The 17558-nt window shown below is 36.4% G+C and overlaps 2 protein-coding genes across 4 annotated transcripts in view; one reads left to right on the top strand and one right to left on the bottom strand.

Moving 5' to 3' along the window:
• The first annotated feature begins 1147 nt into the window (after positions 1 to 1147).
• LOC107601479 (HRAS-like suppressor 3) lies at positions 1148 to 7805 on the top strand. Of its 3 annotated transcripts, XM_016293663.1 has the most exons (6): positions 1148 to 1561; positions 1647 to 1839; positions 1962 to 2020; positions 5522 to 5630; positions 5959 to 6227; positions 7219 to 7805. In XM_016293663.1, exons 3-6 carry the CDS (start codon positions 2006 to 2008, stop codon positions 7333 to 7335), a joined length of 510 nt encoding a protein of 169 aa, XP_016149149.1. In that variant the 5' UTR covers positions 1148 to 1561; positions 1647 to 1839; positions 1962 to 2005; the 3' UTR covers positions 7336 to 7805. The 3 variants fall into 3 exon arrangements, with proteins under 3 accessions (XP_016149149.1, XP_016149148.1, XP_016149147.1); XM_016293662.1 differs by lacking the exon at positions 1647 to 1839; XM_016293661.1 differs by lacking the exon at positions 1148 to 1561 and having other exon boundaries at positions 1578 to 1839.
• Positions 7806 to 10666: 2861 nt separating this feature from the next.
• Positions 10667 to 17558, bottom strand: part of LOC107601511 (N-terminal kinase-like protein) — a 19586-nt gene continuing 12694 nt past the window's right edge. The window contains exons 13-18 of the mRNA XM_016293731.1: positions 13423 to 13617; positions 12673 to 12785; positions 12461 to 12541; positions 11412 to 11753; positions 11208 to 11286; positions 10667 to 11075 (exon numbers count right to left, since the gene is read on the bottom strand). Of these exons, the coding sequence (XP_016149217.1) occupies positions 10951 to 11075; positions 11208 to 11286; positions 11412 to 11753; positions 12461 to 12541; positions 12673 to 12785; positions 13423 to 13617 (935 nt within the window). The 3' untranslated portion in view covers positions 10667 to 10950. The remainder of the gene's footprint in view (positions 11076 to 11207; positions 11287 to 11411; positions 11754 to 12460; positions 12542 to 12672; positions 12786 to 13422; positions 13618 to 17558) is intronic.

Genomic DNA, 17558 nt, shown 5'->3' with positions numbered 1-17558 from the left:
TATTGATTGACAGCTCTCCTGTCCCCATGTTGAGAAATCAGATGTTTACTGTAGTTCTAAAATAAATACTGAACAATTACAAGTAACGCGAGTTACGTAATCAGATTACTTTTTTCAAGTAACTAGTAAAGAAACGCATTACTTTTTAATTTACAAGAGAATATCTGAGTTACTTTTTCAAATAAATAACGTTACTTTTCAGTAACTTAAAAGTAAAGTTACTTTTTTTCCCTCCAATTTATTGATTGACAGCTCTCCTGTCCCCATGTTGAGAAATCAGATGTTTACTGTAGTTCTAAAATAAATACTGAACAGATTCAGTATTCCTCAAAATTAATAAAAATAATGCAACTCAGAATATGCAATAATTAAATGTTAAACAACACAAATATCCTTTATGTATTTAATCCCATTCTATTAACCAATGTCTTTGCTTCTGACCTTCGATGATCCAGTTCAACCGTACTAATAAGCACAAATTACTCTAGACCAACATTCGTGACTTTTTTATTGCTGAAGTGTGTTTATATATATATATATATATATATATATATATCACATTTAAAATGACCTTTCAAGAACATTTATAACTGTCAAATACAATCAAAACTTTAACAAATTATGTTTAAACCTTTATTGATTTGGACTGAACTTCATACATCTGCAGATTGAATCATAGCCTACTTAAAACCGAGAATCAGAATGAACAAACCACTTTAATGACAATAAAAAGAGCACCACAAGTTGTTCCTTCATACAGATAACACAGTTTAATGCAAACAGGACTTCCGTTCCGTCCATAAACTGAAGCATTGTTTAATGTTGGTGACCTGTATGATTGCTCACCTGTCACGTCTGCATGGTTGACAAAGCAGTCCTCTCCAACATAGCAGACATCGTTTATGTAGCCTACTCCATGCACAATATCTTATTTACATTTAGAATAATTACTACAAATGGGGAAATGTGAGGGGAGAGTGTCGATTTGGACCATTTCAACGTCGTCTCAATGTCAGTTAAGCTCACCTGCATTCTTTCGGCACAGGGAACATGACAGTACGCTACAGTTATAGCCCTCTGTAGTTTAGGAGAGTTAAATATCCCACGCTCAGCATCGTCCTTGACAATACTGCATAGAATGGGGTAAGTCGGAGTGAGTCTGACGACAGAAAATTACACACTGTATATTTCCAAATCCGAGGCTAAACTTTATTTATGAATAACACTGGCCATTGATAAAGGTTGCTGACCTGCTGTAACTGTTTGTCCAACAATGGAAAAGTGGCCACCTAAATTTACAGCGGCTATTATAAGCCTCCTGAAACATACAAAGGAATTATTCCTGATGACACTTATAAAGCGTAAGTGAAAGTGTTTACGTTACAAGAACAGCAAGATCACTTTTAGGGCGCCAGCCAATGATCTCCATCAGCGCCGGATGACTCTGCACGCTGATTGGTCGACATCAACAGTCACATCAGCTCGTTTAGTCTATTGATGTTGTTTTTGCTTCAGACACGAATACAAGGATCGTGGCTCACCGACACAAACATCATTATTTGTAAGTATGATTCATTAGTTATGTAAAAAAAAAAAAAAAAATTAGTTATGTAAGACCACAGGGTTACTTACGATCTCGATTACAGAATGAAGACCGCGGAAGCCTGGATAGTTTGTTTGTTTTGCAAGACGTCTACTTGTCAACTTCATCCTGCAACCTGATTTTGTTGGGGTTTCCCCCGATGCTCCAACCTATTATATTCTCTTACATAGAAACGTGATTAATGTAATTTCCAGAATATGTCGCACATCTGTTGCCATCTAAAAGTCATTGTAAAGGTAAATAAAAGACATACATAAATGTAACAGTAAAGATTCATTTGTGACCGGATCACAAAAGAAAATGCATCTTGATACCATGTGGAAACAGGTCTAAATGTCGGTGTATGTGTCTCTCATAGGATTATTAGAGTGAAAACAAGAAGAACAGTGGTTTGGGGTTGCCATGGCACCGACAAAGGTAAATGTATTTTAATAATCTGAAACGAACTGAAAGACTGAAATGTAACATTAAATGGCAAATAGATCATTTTAGTGCTGTTGTTATTGATGAAACTGTAGTGTTTGGTACCATTGCAATCAGGGTATCTTCCGTCCACTCAATTTTTGTTTTAATATTGAAATCTGAAAAATGAAAAACGGCACATATTTCGTTTTTCAATTATTCAAACAAAACGAAAAATCAAGAATCCGGCTTAATTTTTCGTTTTTACATTCAGGGATAGAAAACGAATAAACAACTTGAATATTCGATCTCTACATGTGGGCGGGAATGAAACGCCCCTCTCTGCTAATTGGTCAACCAAACATTACAACATAATAATAGTCCTAAAAAAACCTTAATAATAGTCCTCCGCTTCTATTGATTCTTAACATGTTTATTTCTACTACATTTTATCTCTTCATCAAACAGCCAGATTAATGAATGGCTTGACACAAACCATACTGAAGCAGAGCCTGTTTTATTATAGTTATCCACCCATTAAAATATGTGTGGAAAAGCTGCGACGCACTGCAGCACGGGGAGAATGTATTGACCACTATCAATTTATGTGAACAAACAGTCATAACTTTTGTTTTAGACAATACGCTGCAGTTTAGACAAAGGAGGAACTTAAATAATATTACAGATATGAAAATAAATGACTTTGTGTAATTTACCTTCACAGCACATCTATTATTTTTCTATTTTGAGTTTTATTCATAGAGCACTTTATACAAATTTAGGAAATCATCTGTTATTATCCCACTGGCATGGGACTATTTGTTCCTCACAATGCTTGTTTCAGTGATTGACTTTAGTGAAATGTGAATTTGACGTCATGATTTGAAGGTGAACTCGTTTGAGCTATAAGAACATATCCAAACCCTGAAATAACACTTCGAACAATAAGCCAGTGTCAGCAGTATCAGAAATTAACTTTCACATAAGGGGCAACTGATTTTCAGTTTTTTATTTATTTATTTATTTTATTTTATTTTTTTACCTTTTACCTTTTTTATGTCATTTTTAATGTTAAATTCTTACATTAAATAAATTTGAATAATATGACAATAGGCTGTTACCAATTCAGTATCCATACCAAATCAGTATTCAATGATATAGAACCTGGGTCTGAAGATGCTTTTAAATGTATTTACAGTTTAATGCTGATAAGATGGCTGTATGTGCATTTACAAATGTATAATGAAATTAGATTAATGTTTTATACAACATTTTTAATAGAAATATGAATAAAATTAAATAATACTTGAATTATGAAAGTAATATCGCCACTAGGTGGCTGTAAGTCATTGTGTTAATAAAGGATCCTTTTATTCAATCAATTGGTTCAAAATGCTTAATTCATTCATTTAGGAATAAAATCAAGCGGCTGTCTATAATAATTGGTAATTGAATTGTTGTCTATAATAATGGGTTTTTCAAAAACTGATTCATTTAGGAATGATACACCACTCTATGCGCCTACTGCGAGTCAGTCAGGTACACAACGGTTCTGTGACTTGGGTTTAGTTGGCAGAGAAAATAACAATTGTGTATGCCATCAGTTAGCTGGCCAATACTCCATATTAATTAAATAAACTCAGTTTATTGTCTAAAACTACCTGTGTTCACATAAATTAATAGTGGTCTGCGCTTGTCTACAATACATTCTCCCCACGCTGCAGTGCATCGCGCAGCTTTTCCACACATATTTTAATGGGTGGATAACTATAATAAAACAGGTATGCCTAGGGCCAAAAGGCTCTGCTTCAGTATGGTTTGTGTCAAGCCATTCATTAATCTGGCTGTTTGATGAAGAGATAAAATGTAGTAGAAATAAACATGTTAAGAATCAATAGAAGCGGAGGACTATTATTAAGGTTTTTTTTAGGACTATTATTATGTTGTAATGTTTGGTTGACCAATTAGCAGAGAGGGGCGTTTCATTCCCGCCCACATGTAGAGATCGAATATTCAAGTTGTTTATTCGTTTTCTATCCCTGAATGTAAAAACGAAAAATTAAGCCGGATTCTTGATTTTTCGTTTTGTTTGAATAATTGAAAAACGAAATATGTGCCGTTTTTCATTTTTCAGATTTCAATATTAAAACAAAAATTGATTGGACGGAAGATACCCTGATTCATTGCTCAGTTAGGTAATTATGTATGTTCCTTGCTCAAGGTCTGTTAAAGCGAGAGTGTTTAAAAACTGTATAAGACAGGATTTTGTATTCAAAGCCAAAGAGCTAGGTATCAAGAGCAATCCGTGTATCATTCGATCATTCGTTTTTTTATTTAATATTGAAAGGGGCTTGCCAATTTAATGGCAGAGAATGGTGACTTTAGTTTTTTTTTTTTTTTAAGCGGATACATATGTCATAAAATAATCATATGCATCTCGTGCCGTATATTCCAAGCGTTCTGGAAGTATACTGAGGGTTTGGTGAGAAAAAAATGAAATGGCAAGTTATTATATTTTATGAAAATATTGCGTTGCAGCTCATGCTGCGCACAAGTGCATATCCTTTTGAGATATCAATTATAATCAATTTTAATAAAACACAAGATTACATTATATAACTCTAACAGTAGGCTATTTAATATCTGTTGTTCTCCGGTTGTCAGTCAAAATGACAGTTCTTGCAACATAGGCCTATATATACCCAAGCCAATTTATTATTCTTTCCTTTCTTTCTTAGTGTTTAAAATATTTATTTTGAAACAAATTAATTAATTTCTTAATTAAACAAACAGACTTACTGGGTGAGCAGGGTAGGCTAAGACATCTGTCATATCCAGCATGCCCAGCTGATGCAAAGAATAGAATTTATATCTACACAGAAGAAAGCCCTGTCTAGACTCTGCCCCGGTACGAGTTGTGTCGAGCTATTCATTAGCCTGTTTGTTTGATGAAAAAAGATGAAATGTAGTTGCAATAAGTGTGTTAAGAATCCATACAACTGCAGCAGCAGAGGACTATTATTCTGCTGCGTGATACTGCGGAAGAACTGATGACTGCACGGTTTGATCTTCGGCTGACCAATCAGCAAGAAAGGGGCGTTTAATTCCCGCCCACATGTAAAAATCGAATATTCAAGCTGTTTATTAATTTTTCCACCCATGAACGAAAAATGAAAATTTAAGCTGAATTCTCGTTTTTCGTTTTTTTGGAAGAAAACGAAAAAGGAGCCGTTTTCTCATTTTTCTACATTCAATATTAAATAAAAAAACGAATAATCGAACGAATGATACACAGATTCAGAGCACATGTCTTTGCACATTTACGTTTAGGGAAAGTTTAAAAAACAAACAAAAAACAACTCAAGCAAGCACACTTTCGCTTTATTTAAAAAAAATTATCTATTCACAAGTGCAATAGTATCTGGTTATTTGAGTCAAACAGTATGATATTATTGTCAATCTAAATGTGTCTTTAAATTTTTTTTATAAAATACGACATTTGATATTGTGTCCTAGAATGATCAAAAGCCAGAGCCCGGAGACCTCATTGAAATCTCCCGAGGTTTATACCAGCACTGGGCTATTTATGTTGGTGAAGGTTATGTGATTCACCTGGCACCACCCTGTGAGTATTTTACATGCCTCAAATGATATTGAACTTAATTTGCATTCAGTCTGAAACACTGCACAGACAAATGCCAACAAACCCAATTGTTGGGTTTTGTCTGTCAGCATTGGTCGGGTTTGTTTTCACCCGAGTGAACATGTTCGATCAGCGTTTGTCAGTGTCTTTTGGGACAGTGTGAACACAGTTGTTTTTCATAAAATTCTAAATCCAAAGGCCAACTCGTTTGTTGGTGTTTGTCTGTGCGGTGTGAATTGACCTTTAGTCTCATGAATGACATGTAAAGATCAAGCGTTTTACAGACTGTTTTCCTTTTCTTTCTCTATAGCTGAAGACGCTCAAGCTGGACCCTACAGTATGATGTCAGTATTATGTGACAAAGCTAAAGTGAAGAAAGAAGAACTTTATGAAGTAGTTGGGAATGATGAATACTGTATCAACAATCTTCTGGATGAGAAATATGAGCCACGTCCTGTTCGAGAGATGCTACAGGATGCACACAGATTTTTGGGACGAGAACTTCCATATTGTGTCTTTAGAGAGAACTGTGAGCACTTTGTTACGGAGCTGAGATATGGAAAACCACAATCCCGCCAGGTACAGTTTGAACATCACAGAAGTAATAGTGTGAAGTAGTGAATATACTTTCAGTAATTAACAAGGCTGTTTTATGGTAAAATATTTAATGTTGATAGAGGCAGCATTAACATTAAATGACATGACACACACACACTTAATGGCAGAACTATGCTTAATTCATTGATGATAAGTTTCTGTCAACATAGGATTAATTACATGGCGGAGTTAATTTGTACAACAACCATTAGGCTTCTTCATGTGTTTAATATTTGTTTTGTGTCATATATGTATTTATATTTATAATACATTTTGTTTTATATAGCCTACTTTTTACAAAACATTTAAATACATATTTTAAATATGTGTTTAATGTCAGTGACACTGGTCACAAGTGTCATTGGCACATGCCACTCTCCACTGACACTTGTGACGTGTGCAGCTATACTAATTGTGAAAGAAAAACCTAAATAAATAGACTAATTTAGTGATTTTTAAATAAATGTCAATTATACAAGTTGGTATTTTCTTTTCCAAACATGTAGGCTATTTGAGTGGCATGCGCCACTGAATGTTGTGTAATACCAGTGCTTTTGTATGTCGCTGATCACACAAACTGTCCATTCTAGGAAACACATGGAATTAATCAATCATGGGTCACTACGAATACCACATTTACAGTCGAATCTTTTACTGCAAACTTTTACTGAAACATCAATTAAATATCGTTCAGCTGTTAGGTGCATGTGTTACACAGTCTACGTTCCGGCAGACATTCTGTGACAATCATCGACACGTCACAAGTGTCAGTGGCACATGCCACTCTTCACTGACACGTCAGTGAAAACCGGAAGTGTCACCGGATGTGCCACTGAGCATAGTGGCACGTGCTAATGGCTTCTGTGCGTCAGATGCCATGTCATTTAATGTTAATACCGCTACTGGAATAGTGATGTGTGCTTAGCCTATCATACAGTGAATTAGTATAAATAATTTCTGACCATTCTCATAGGTGCGGAACGCAGTGGAGATTGGTGTTGGAGTTGGTCTTGCTGTAGCAGCTACCTTTGGAGTTCTTGCTGCTGCTGCTGCAGCCATATTCGGTTCAAATGACAAACAGAAACAGTAAAGACTGGGAAATGAAGAAGTGAAAGCACAATTGCCTTTGATATTTAAAGTCTGTAAAATGTTTATTGCATTTAATGGAAATAATTAAAACATTGAATGTATGGATTAAGCAAGCTTAGTTTTATGAGCACAAATGGAAATATTCATAAACAGAATTTAAGAGATTGTCAGCAACCAAACAAAATCCCATCTGTTGTTGTTTGAGGACTACTGCTACTGACAAATCTCTGCCTGAAGGATTTTTTAAAATTAATATTTGTATTTTTCTTTATACTGGTTTTCTAATAACATTTCAAGCATTTAAATAACCATATAATCAAAAATAGGCTGAATATTTGACCAAATGAATCCTAAAATTAACTGCCATGTTTCTATTTTTGTGCCATTAAATATTTGACATCATATACTAGGTGTCTGTGTTCATTTCTTGATGTGATTATACTATACCAGCATATCCTAGATGCTACTTATTGAATTAATTCTGTAGTTCCATGGTGCAAGATTACCATTTACACAAGAAAATCGGAAGATTTCTGCATAGCTGGCCTGCATTACATCAGCTCAATTGGACCTTTGTTACCATTTGCACAGCAATTGAACAACCGACATTCGAGACATCACGTTAAATATCTCTAATGGATGGAATTAAATGTTCAATTATTTCAATTATGTAGGGTGAATACAGGTTAAGCGTAATCAACAGCATTTCATGGCATGTTGATCACCATGAAAAATCATTTTGACTCGTCCATTATTTTCTTTTTTTTAAAAAGAAAAAAGAAGCAGGAATCAAGGTTGAGGCACTTGGAAGTGAATGGGGCCAAACCACTGATCTATCTTAGAGAACTGGATTGCTCATGAGGTCATGAAAGTGAATTGGTATTGGTATTATATTGGTGTGCGTAAACGTTCTATTCAATTAATAGGAAATCGTACGAATTTAATGAGAAAACATCACCTAACAAGTCAGCGTTTTTAAATCTGAAGTATCCCCAGTAAGGGTAAAATCTTTGCGTGGCAGGGGCAGCTGCCACTCGTCCTGCCACCGCCAAATGCGCCTGCCACTCGACCTGCCACCCAAAGATTTGACTCCCTCTCAGTATCCCTGTACATTCTTACAATGCTAACACTCTAGGCATGTAAACGGTTATTTTTTTAATGTCGTGAATTTCCCCTGCTTATTAAAAAGTTACTTCATTACAGTAGCGAACATCATGAACATGATAAACATCAGACGGACACGACCTAGCTCAACATATATATAACAAATGACAAAGTGCTCATGCTGAAATATGAAGAAAGATTTGTATACACATATACCTTCATTCGCCTTGCAGTCATCGTGTAATTTTGTTAGTGTTTTTATTCGTACAGTAGGCTAACTGCAAATGTTTCAACAATGATTTCGTTAACAGCATTCATTTTGAAGCAGGTAATGATTTAAACGGCGGTTAAATGAATTATTAATTTAGCTATAACGTTTTACATGGAAACGGTCATGCTAGTAAACATTTGCGCGATCTTGGAGAGTCTGAAACAGATGATCTCAATCAGGACATTACAAATATACACATCATAATTTATTCAGAGAAATAACTGACATACAGTACGGACTTAAAGACATGAACGTAAGACATGGCAAGTTAAGCTTTTCATTTCAGTACAATCAATATAGTAACAGAGGCTACTGTATTATTCATTATATATTCAAATCTATTTCTGATACTAATACTTTCACGCTTAATTCCTGAATAATTACGTACATAAAGAAATAGGCTATATTTTGTATTGGATCAGTTACCTGTGTCGGCAGCGCGCAGCAGACACACCCACCTAAACGGTTTAAATACCCTGCCCAAAAAGACCATAAACACTGCAGATAACATCTGAAGTAAAACTGAATTTACATACACCTAACATAAAAACTAGTCCCTTGTGACTGACTCGCTTCAAATCGGGTGATTTTAGGTCAGTGTTTTAGCTGTGACTCAATGGTGCTCTGCTGGTAGGGATTAGTAAAATGGCGGCTCGAACACTTCCGGTGGCTTCACTGCCTGCCGGCGGTTTAGAACGCGATGAGCGATCCAGTCATTAGATCAGTGGGCCAAACACAATGACACTGCGATTACATCCATTAAAACAAGAGTCATCTACATAATGAAGGTAAATATTAACAAAAGATAACATAACCATACTGTGCAATTATATTGTATGACATAATCTGTGGCTGTTGGATTTGCCACTGCTCCTTAAATAAACATTTACAAATATAGCACTCGCCAAAGATAAGGAAATGAAACTGATATAAATACATTAATCTTACTGTCCAGCAGTTTCCTGAGTTATGTTCATAGGCCAGGAATGCATTTCACTCCTGATATTTTTCCATTTTAATCACAGGGTTATAATATAAATGATAAGTTATTAATAATTAATAAATAATAAACTGGGTTCCCACACATTTCGACCAAAAACTTCCCATGACTTTGCCCAACCCTTATCATTCCTACATAAGGATTTTTAGAAATATTTTATAGACAATTCAGCCAATTAAATATTTTAGAGCTGAACAGCACTATCCGTGTTTTTAAGGCCTGGGAATTATAATATTAAAATTCCTTTATTTCTAGATTTTTGATGACTAGAACATAAATCTGCACTTTCAGGCTGCCATCGCACCACTAACAAACAGTCAAGCACCTCATCTTCTGTTAGGTATTTTTGGAAGGCAACACTGTGTTTCTGGCAGTTCAATGAGACCTTTGTTACCATTTAAGTTCTGTGAAACAGCAATTTAGCAACAATATTCTGTACGGCACATTTCCAAAGACAGACTGTTCCTCTTTATTACAATACATACGAAGTTGAATTTTACATCTGTGTGTACAGTACATTAATTACCCCTTCTGAAAATATTGCACCAGATTTCACAGACTATCTCATTAACTAAAATTGTCTGTTGATTAGTTTATTTTACAACATAAGCAGTACCGCCAACTAGGAACGCAAAAAGAAGGCACAAACCAGAAATAACAAGCACATCCACCCTCACCCTGTCATATGGCAAACAAAGAAAGAACAAAACGGCTTTCATGAGTTACAATGTTTTTTGGTCAAGTGAATCCTTAGTTTTGAAAATGTTCGTCTGTGTTTATACATGCACTAGTAATGGCATTGTCCCACCTAGGATCATGTTTAAGTAACAGCTAACATGTTTGAGTTTCTCTGCATCATCCATTTTCATTTGTCCTCAAAGACCACATTCAGGGCAAAGTGGTCCATAATTAATGTATAATCAGTGTACATACATACAAAGATATCTAGGATTATATTGTTCAAATTTCCCTCAACTCCTAATAATCAAACCAGTGAGTTCATGCACACTCAGTAAACTATGATATTGTGGAATATAAAAATCATGGTACTGAGGAGAGTAAAGGAATGTCATAGTTTAAGATGTGTTAGCTGTTCCTCAGTCAGCAGACATGGCTGAATTTTAGTTCTTCCAAGTTGCCCAGCAGACGCACAGCTGTGAGAATCCATCACGGAATGTTTCTTTAAAATCTCGCAGTCCCTTCATCTTCAAAGAGTCAATGATCTGTTGTACCTCCAGTGCTCAGTCCAGTTTGCGGGCGCCCAGTTTGAGAGGACCCTTTGCCGCCTTGCGCTCTGCCCGTTTGGCCTCCAGCTCCTTCCGCCGCTCTTCTCGTTTCTTCTTTGCTAATTCTGCTTTACTTAAACCTGAGGGAGTGAAAGCATGGTTATTTGAGATGTACTTTCTATTTTCTCTAACAGCAAAAACAAGAATGAATCTGCAATTTAATATGCTGGTTTAAATGCATAAACTGGACAAAAAAAAAAAGCGTCTCTGACCCTGATCTCCATCCAGTGACTCCCAGTTTTCTTCTGTTCCCCAGTCCCCTGCACTGTCTGCGTCCCAGCCATCAGACTTCTGTGTACAAAAAAACACACATCATACATAAACATCCTTCATTGGGAGGGAACTATAATCCAGAAAGCATTTCCGCCACCTTTAGCAATTTACAACTGAAGGAAATACCTCCACCAGAGCCTTACCGTTGTACTTCGTTGTGACACACTGGACAGCAGATCAGATGTTGTTGATTTTCCTTCCGCTCCATCCCAGTTATAATCACTGGCCAATCCTACCCCTTCCTGCGCAGAGCTTAATCTGGCACTCTTTGGAGCTCCAGTTGAGGCTTTATTTCGCGATGCTGGGGTGAAACTCTCAGACAGATTTCCATCCTCATCCCAGTCGTTACCCCAGCCCTCATCAGCAGGTGAACTTTGACCCTGACCATCTGCGTCTTTCTCATTTGACCAGCTGTCGTCGGCATCCCAACCAGAGCTCCAATCAGAACTCTGCTTCTTGACTGCCTCAGAGGACTTCCGGCCCACCTATGGAAACAAAAGAGTAGATTAGCCCTATTAAAGTGAAAGTGACGTATGGTGTCCCATACTCTGAATTTTTGCTCTGCAAGTGCACACACACCGCAGTGAATTGTGAACACACACACACACACACCGTGAACACACACCCGGAGCAGTGGGCAGCCATTTTTGCTCCGGCACCCAGGGAGCAGTTGGGGGTTCGGTGACTTGCTCAAGGGTCTCACCTCAGTCATGGTATTGAGGGTGGAAGAGAGCGCTGTACATTCACTCCCCCCACTGACAATTCCTGCCAGTACCCAGACTCAAACCCCCACAACCTTTGGGTAACAAGTCTGACTCTCTAACCATTAGGCCACAACTTATGGATAATACATAATTTATTTGTGAAGTGACATTTGAATGAATAGTATTATCTCATTTGTAATCATTATATTGCAATGCACATACAATATTTTCTATATATTTTGAAATACGTTTATAAAATACATTGAAAATCTCACCTCAGACAACCACTAATATAGCAAATGAATATGGTTAAAAACTTTTTTCTTCTTTTTATTTTATTTTATTTTTTAAAGTTTTTCCATTTAGTAAATAGAAGTATGGATATTGTATATATGTCCTCAATATTTACACAAAACATAGCACTAAACAAATCAGTAGGATAATAGTGATCTTTTATTCTATAAGCTACACTAATGCAAATCACTTACATTGCTTTTCTTCTGTGTTGAGGACATTGCCGACCAATCAGAATGCCAATCGTCTGGATCTGTTTGTACTTTCTCAGGGTCCTGTGGGTGCACAGAGATAAGGAATTATTAAAATTTATCAGTATTTATGAGTAAGATAACTTTTAACACTAAAATGTCAAGCACTGAAAAAACAACAGCGACTTTACATAATTTGAATAACCAGCATTCACCTCAATGCTTCCCCAGTCTTCATCGTCCCACCGATCCCCATCTGGCTCCACTGTCTCCTCATTTGAGGTCTCTGATTGGACGCTACGTGCACCTGACGTCTGTGCTCTCATTTCTGGCCATAACAGGAAAAGAGGAAGTTGATGAGATAATAACTTGGTGCCACTCATTTTAACATTTATTTCTGTTCAGCCTTAAAAAAGAAAGAAAGAAAAAAAAGATTGCAGAATAAAGCTGTTTGGCAAGTTGAAAACTGTTGAACTGTAATCAACCACTTGTAAATCTAAAATCATACTTAATCTCTAAATTAAAAGTTATTTTTGTATATGTAAATATCCAATTCACTGAATGAAAAGTTTTTTTTCAATATGTAAATTTATAAAAACGTTTTGTGGCAACTAGTTAAATCATTTAGTTTCTTACTATTCAAGATTTACTTCCTTGATAATCTTCATTCCACTTCCTTTATTTATCATACTTTAGCTGTCTAAATTGGAAGGCTATATCCTCAGGAGGTCACATTTGTTGGCTGCATGTGTCATTGAGGATGCCTCGTTTAGGAAAAGTAAACATTACATTCCAAAGTAAGAAATAAAGTACAGTCATTTATGCTTCACTAGAAATAACAGGCCATTTCATAATGGTTAATTTTTTTTAAATGAGACATCCATGATGATGTACGCATCTGACAAATGTGACCTCCAGAGGGCACAGCCTTTGAAATGAGACATCGCTTTTGTCTTGTTGCACACCTTTGTTTGCAGTATTTGTGGTTACTGGTCCAGCAGCAGGTTGAAGGGCGGAGCCGTTTTCAGCAGGTGGTGCCTCCGAGCCAGCCGGAGCATTTCGGATGAGTTTGGAGGTGAGAGATGAGACACCCGTTACCGCCCATCCTGCCCATGTAGCAGCTGACCCTCCTGTCTGCGCCGATGCAGTCACCTCCTTCTCTGCGATTGAGCCATTTAATTATAACAACATTCATTTTTATTCAATTACCTTCATTTGGGAAGACTAGAAATTTTTCATTTTTGAGTGAACTATCCCTTTAAGCAAAATGAGTTGGAATGCGCATGGTCTAATTTTGAGCTACAGCTACAAAAAGTCATTTTTGGTCGAATTTGAGGTTTTCACAAAAACGAGTTCATTAAGCCCTTGTCTAGCAATACTCCAAATAGTAATTAAACATCTACAATTATCTTTATTTGTATGTTTTCTGAGAGGTGTACCTTTTTCTCTGCTCACTTCTTGACGACTGGTGCTTCCCCTCAGCTCAAGTTTGATATAGTTGTAAAGCGCAGCATTCCAGCGTTGTGAATATTCATAGTGAATTCTCGATGGCATGAGTCTGAACCAGTGAAATGTGATGTTCAAACCCATGCTGATGCAAGCAAAACGAATGCGCTGACTGACAGATCCTAAGTGATCCGCAATCCTGATACACAGAATTACAGTATTTCAAAATATCTGTCTTAGTGAGTATTCACGCAAACATAATCTGTTATGTCTTAAGTGAACATTTGGTTAACTGTTGGGGAAAAACATCTGATACAGATGTAGCATTATTTTAGATACATGCATTACGGTAGGTCTTAATATATAGGCCGTCTGCCTCAATGTTAATCTAACAATAAGAGAAAAGAGGGAATCACTCGCTGCTCTTGATTGAACTGCTTTTGTAGTTTTAATAATCAATTTATTTGTAATGAACACACTAAAGTGATTTTTACATTTGATTAGCCTATTTGTTTTTCTTACTTGAATGCTTGTTTATATGTAAGATGAAAAAGTAATGCACTATGTAATTTGTTTCTTTCTTATATTATATTTGTTCTACTGTTTATTTGCATCTTTATTCTAATTTTTAATAAAGATCAAATAAAAAATAGCTATATTGTGATTATTAATATAGTAATTATTATTAAGAAGTGGAGGAAAATATGCAACGTTGCTAGGCAATTTTGCTTTGGAACCTTCTGAAAACTTTAAAGTCAGTGTAAAGGCAATTAAGAGAATTGTTTCTAAACACATTCTAAATCTTAGAAATGTATTGCTGAAAACACGTTACAACGACTGTGAACGGTGTAGTACTGAATTGTGGAGTTAGACCGTTAAACAGCATTTCACCATTTTTTGGGTGGGCCTGAAATCATGTCTCGATGACCCACTGGAGCAACTGAGCATGGTCCCTCCCCCAACACTATAATAGGTGAAGCGATGCTGCGCAGACCGATCAGTGTATGACATCAAAGTACCGCGAGAGTGATTAGACAGCAGACGGCACCGTATGCTTTCGAATCGCTCTTGCGGTACTTTGATATCATACACTGATCGGTCCTAGCAATGCTGCTTTAAGTCGAACACACCTATGAACTAGAGAGCATTAGTATCAGTGGTTCGCCCGCTCAATCGTGAATTACTGTCATTACCGTTAGTTACTACAGCCTAGTTTGCTAGCTAGCTATGCCTTCGTCACATAAATGCTAATTACCAAACATGTATGGCTGTGTAAATCCAATTAAGCTGCTAGAGGGAGCATCCATTCAGGTTGTAGCGGTATTTGACAGCTGAGAGAGGCGGCAGATTACCCACGAGTGGGCGTGGTTTCAGCACCAACAGCGGACACCCCCCAGCATTTGAGAGCATAGAATACTGCTTATTTTTTCAAGATTTTGATAACTTATTTTATTTACCATATTGGCCCGAATATAAGACGACCCTGATTATAAGACGACCCCCCTTTTTCCAGATGTACTTTTTGGAAAAAGGCTTTTTAAAAACCGAATCTCGTTTTTTTCTCTGTAAAACACATTTTATCTTCAATTATTTTCATATTGCATATTTTTCATATTTTAATTTTTGGTTTGAAAGTATGGTAAAAACTGGTCAAATGTACCAACAATCACATTTAAAAAATGTACACTTTTTGATATACCATTAAAAAAATAAAACAGATAGCCCATCTGAATTAGGACATTTAGGCTATCCATCTAATAGTAGCCTACCAAAATCTTATTAACAGTAGAAGTTAAATCTTACTGTAGATTTTAGATACATGCATTACGGTAGGTCTTAATATATAGGCCGTCTGCCTCAATGTGAATCTAACAATAAGAGAAAAGAGGGAATCACTCGCTGCTCTTGATTGAACTGCTTTTGTAGTTTTAATAATCAATTTATTTGTAATGAACACACTAAAGTGATTTTTACATTTGATTAGCCTATTTGTTTTTCTTACTTGAATGCTTGTTTATATGTAAGATGAAAAAGTAATGCACTATGTAATTTGTTTCTTTCTTATATTATATTTGTTCTACTGTTTATTTGCATCTTTATTCTAATTTTTAATAAAGATCAAATAAAAAATAGCTATATTGTGATTATTAATATAGTAATTATTATTAAGAAGTGGAGGAAAATATGCAACGTTGCTAGGCAATTTTGCTTTGGAACCTTCTGAAAACTTTAAAGTCAGTGTAAAGGCAATTAAGAGAATTGTTTCTAAACACATTCTAAATCTTAGAAATGTATTGCTGAAAACACGTTACAACGACTTGTAGTACTGAAGTACTGAATTGTGGAGTTAGACCGTTAAACAGCATTTCACCATTTTTTGGGTGGGCCTGAAATCATGTCCCACTGGAGCACTGGAGCAACTGAGCATGGTCCCTCCCCCAACACTATAATAGGTGAAGCGATGCTGCGCAGACCGATCAGTGTATGACATCAAAGTACCGCGAGAGTGATTAGACAGCAGACGGCACCGTATGCTTTCGAATCGCTCTTGCGGTACTTTGATATCATACACTGATCGGTCCTAGCAATGCTGCTTTAAGTCGAACACACCTATGAACTAGAGAGCATTAGTATCAGTGGTTCGCCCGCTCAATCGTGAATTACTGTCATTACCGTTAGTTACTACAGCCTAGTTTGCTAGCTAGCTATGCCTTCGTCACATAAATGCTAATTACCAAACATGTATGGCTGTGTAAATCCAATTAAGCTGCTAGAGGGAGCATCCATTCAGGTTGTAGCGGTATTTGACAGCTGAGAGAGGCGGCAGATTACCCACGAGTGGGCGTGGTTTCAGCACCAACAGCGGACACCCCCCAGCATTTGAGAGCATAGAATACTGCTTATTTTTTCAAGATTTTGATAACTTATTTTATTTACCATATTGGCCCGAATATAAGACGACCCTGATTATAAGACGACCCCCCTTTTTCCAGATGTACTTTTTGGAAAAAGGCTTTTTAAAAACCGAATCTCGTTTTTTTCTCTGTAAAACACATTTTATCTTCAATTATTTTCATATTGCATATTTTTCATATTTAAATGCGTATTTCATGGCACACTCGTTTTATGCGTATTTGGCGCCACCTATTGTTGTGGGTGTATTATTGACATGTCAACATCTAGACCCTGAATATAAGATGACCGCGTTTTTCAGATGTATTTCCAAGAAAAAAACAGTCTTATATTCGGGTCAATACGGTATACATAATATACTATTTAACTATATTTAAAATTAACTACTTAAAGGGTTAGTTCACCCAAAACTGAAAATTAGGCTGTGTTTTACTCACCCCCGAGGCATCCTAAGTGTATATGACTTTCTTCTTTCAGACGAATCTTTAAAGATCATTATTTTGTGTATTTGGTGTAACAGAATATGTTGACATGCTTTAATGTTCAAAAAATACATTATTTTTCAAATACTGTACATTATTGTAGGTCCTCTATGCCCTGCCTCTCTCAAACGCTTCGTTTTCTACAAAGTCCCTCCTTCCGACAAGCGCAGTCTGCTCTGATTGGCCAGCTGACCCAGTGCATTGTGATTGGCCGAACACCGCAAGCACTCGTCAGAAATGTAACGCCCCTTACCATAATC

Source organism: Sinocyclocheilus grahami, unplaced genomic scaffold, assembly GCF_001515645.1.
Source record: "Sinocyclocheilus grahami isolate Dianchi unplaced genomic scaffold, SAMN03320097.WGS_v1.1 scaffold306.1, whole genome shotgun sequence".
In the NCBI taxonomy this organism is placed as follows: domain Eukaryota; kingdom Metazoa; phylum Chordata; class Actinopteri; order Cypriniformes; family Cyprinidae; genus Sinocyclocheilus; species Sinocyclocheilus grahami.
This window is presented reverse-complemented; position numbering and strand designations above follow the sequence as displayed.

Excerpts from the sequence above, each read along its gene's own strand:
- LOC107601479 (XM_016293662.1), top strand. Across the intron at positions 5,631-5,958 it reads GATTCACCTGGCACCACCCT|CTGAAGACGCTCAAGCTGGA; the intron begins GTGAGTATTTTA and ends CTTTCTCTATAG. Across the intron at positions 6,228-7,218 it reads GAAAACCACAATCCCGCCAG|GTGCGGAACGCAGTGGAGAT; the intron begins GTACAGTTTGAA and ends CCATTCTCATAG.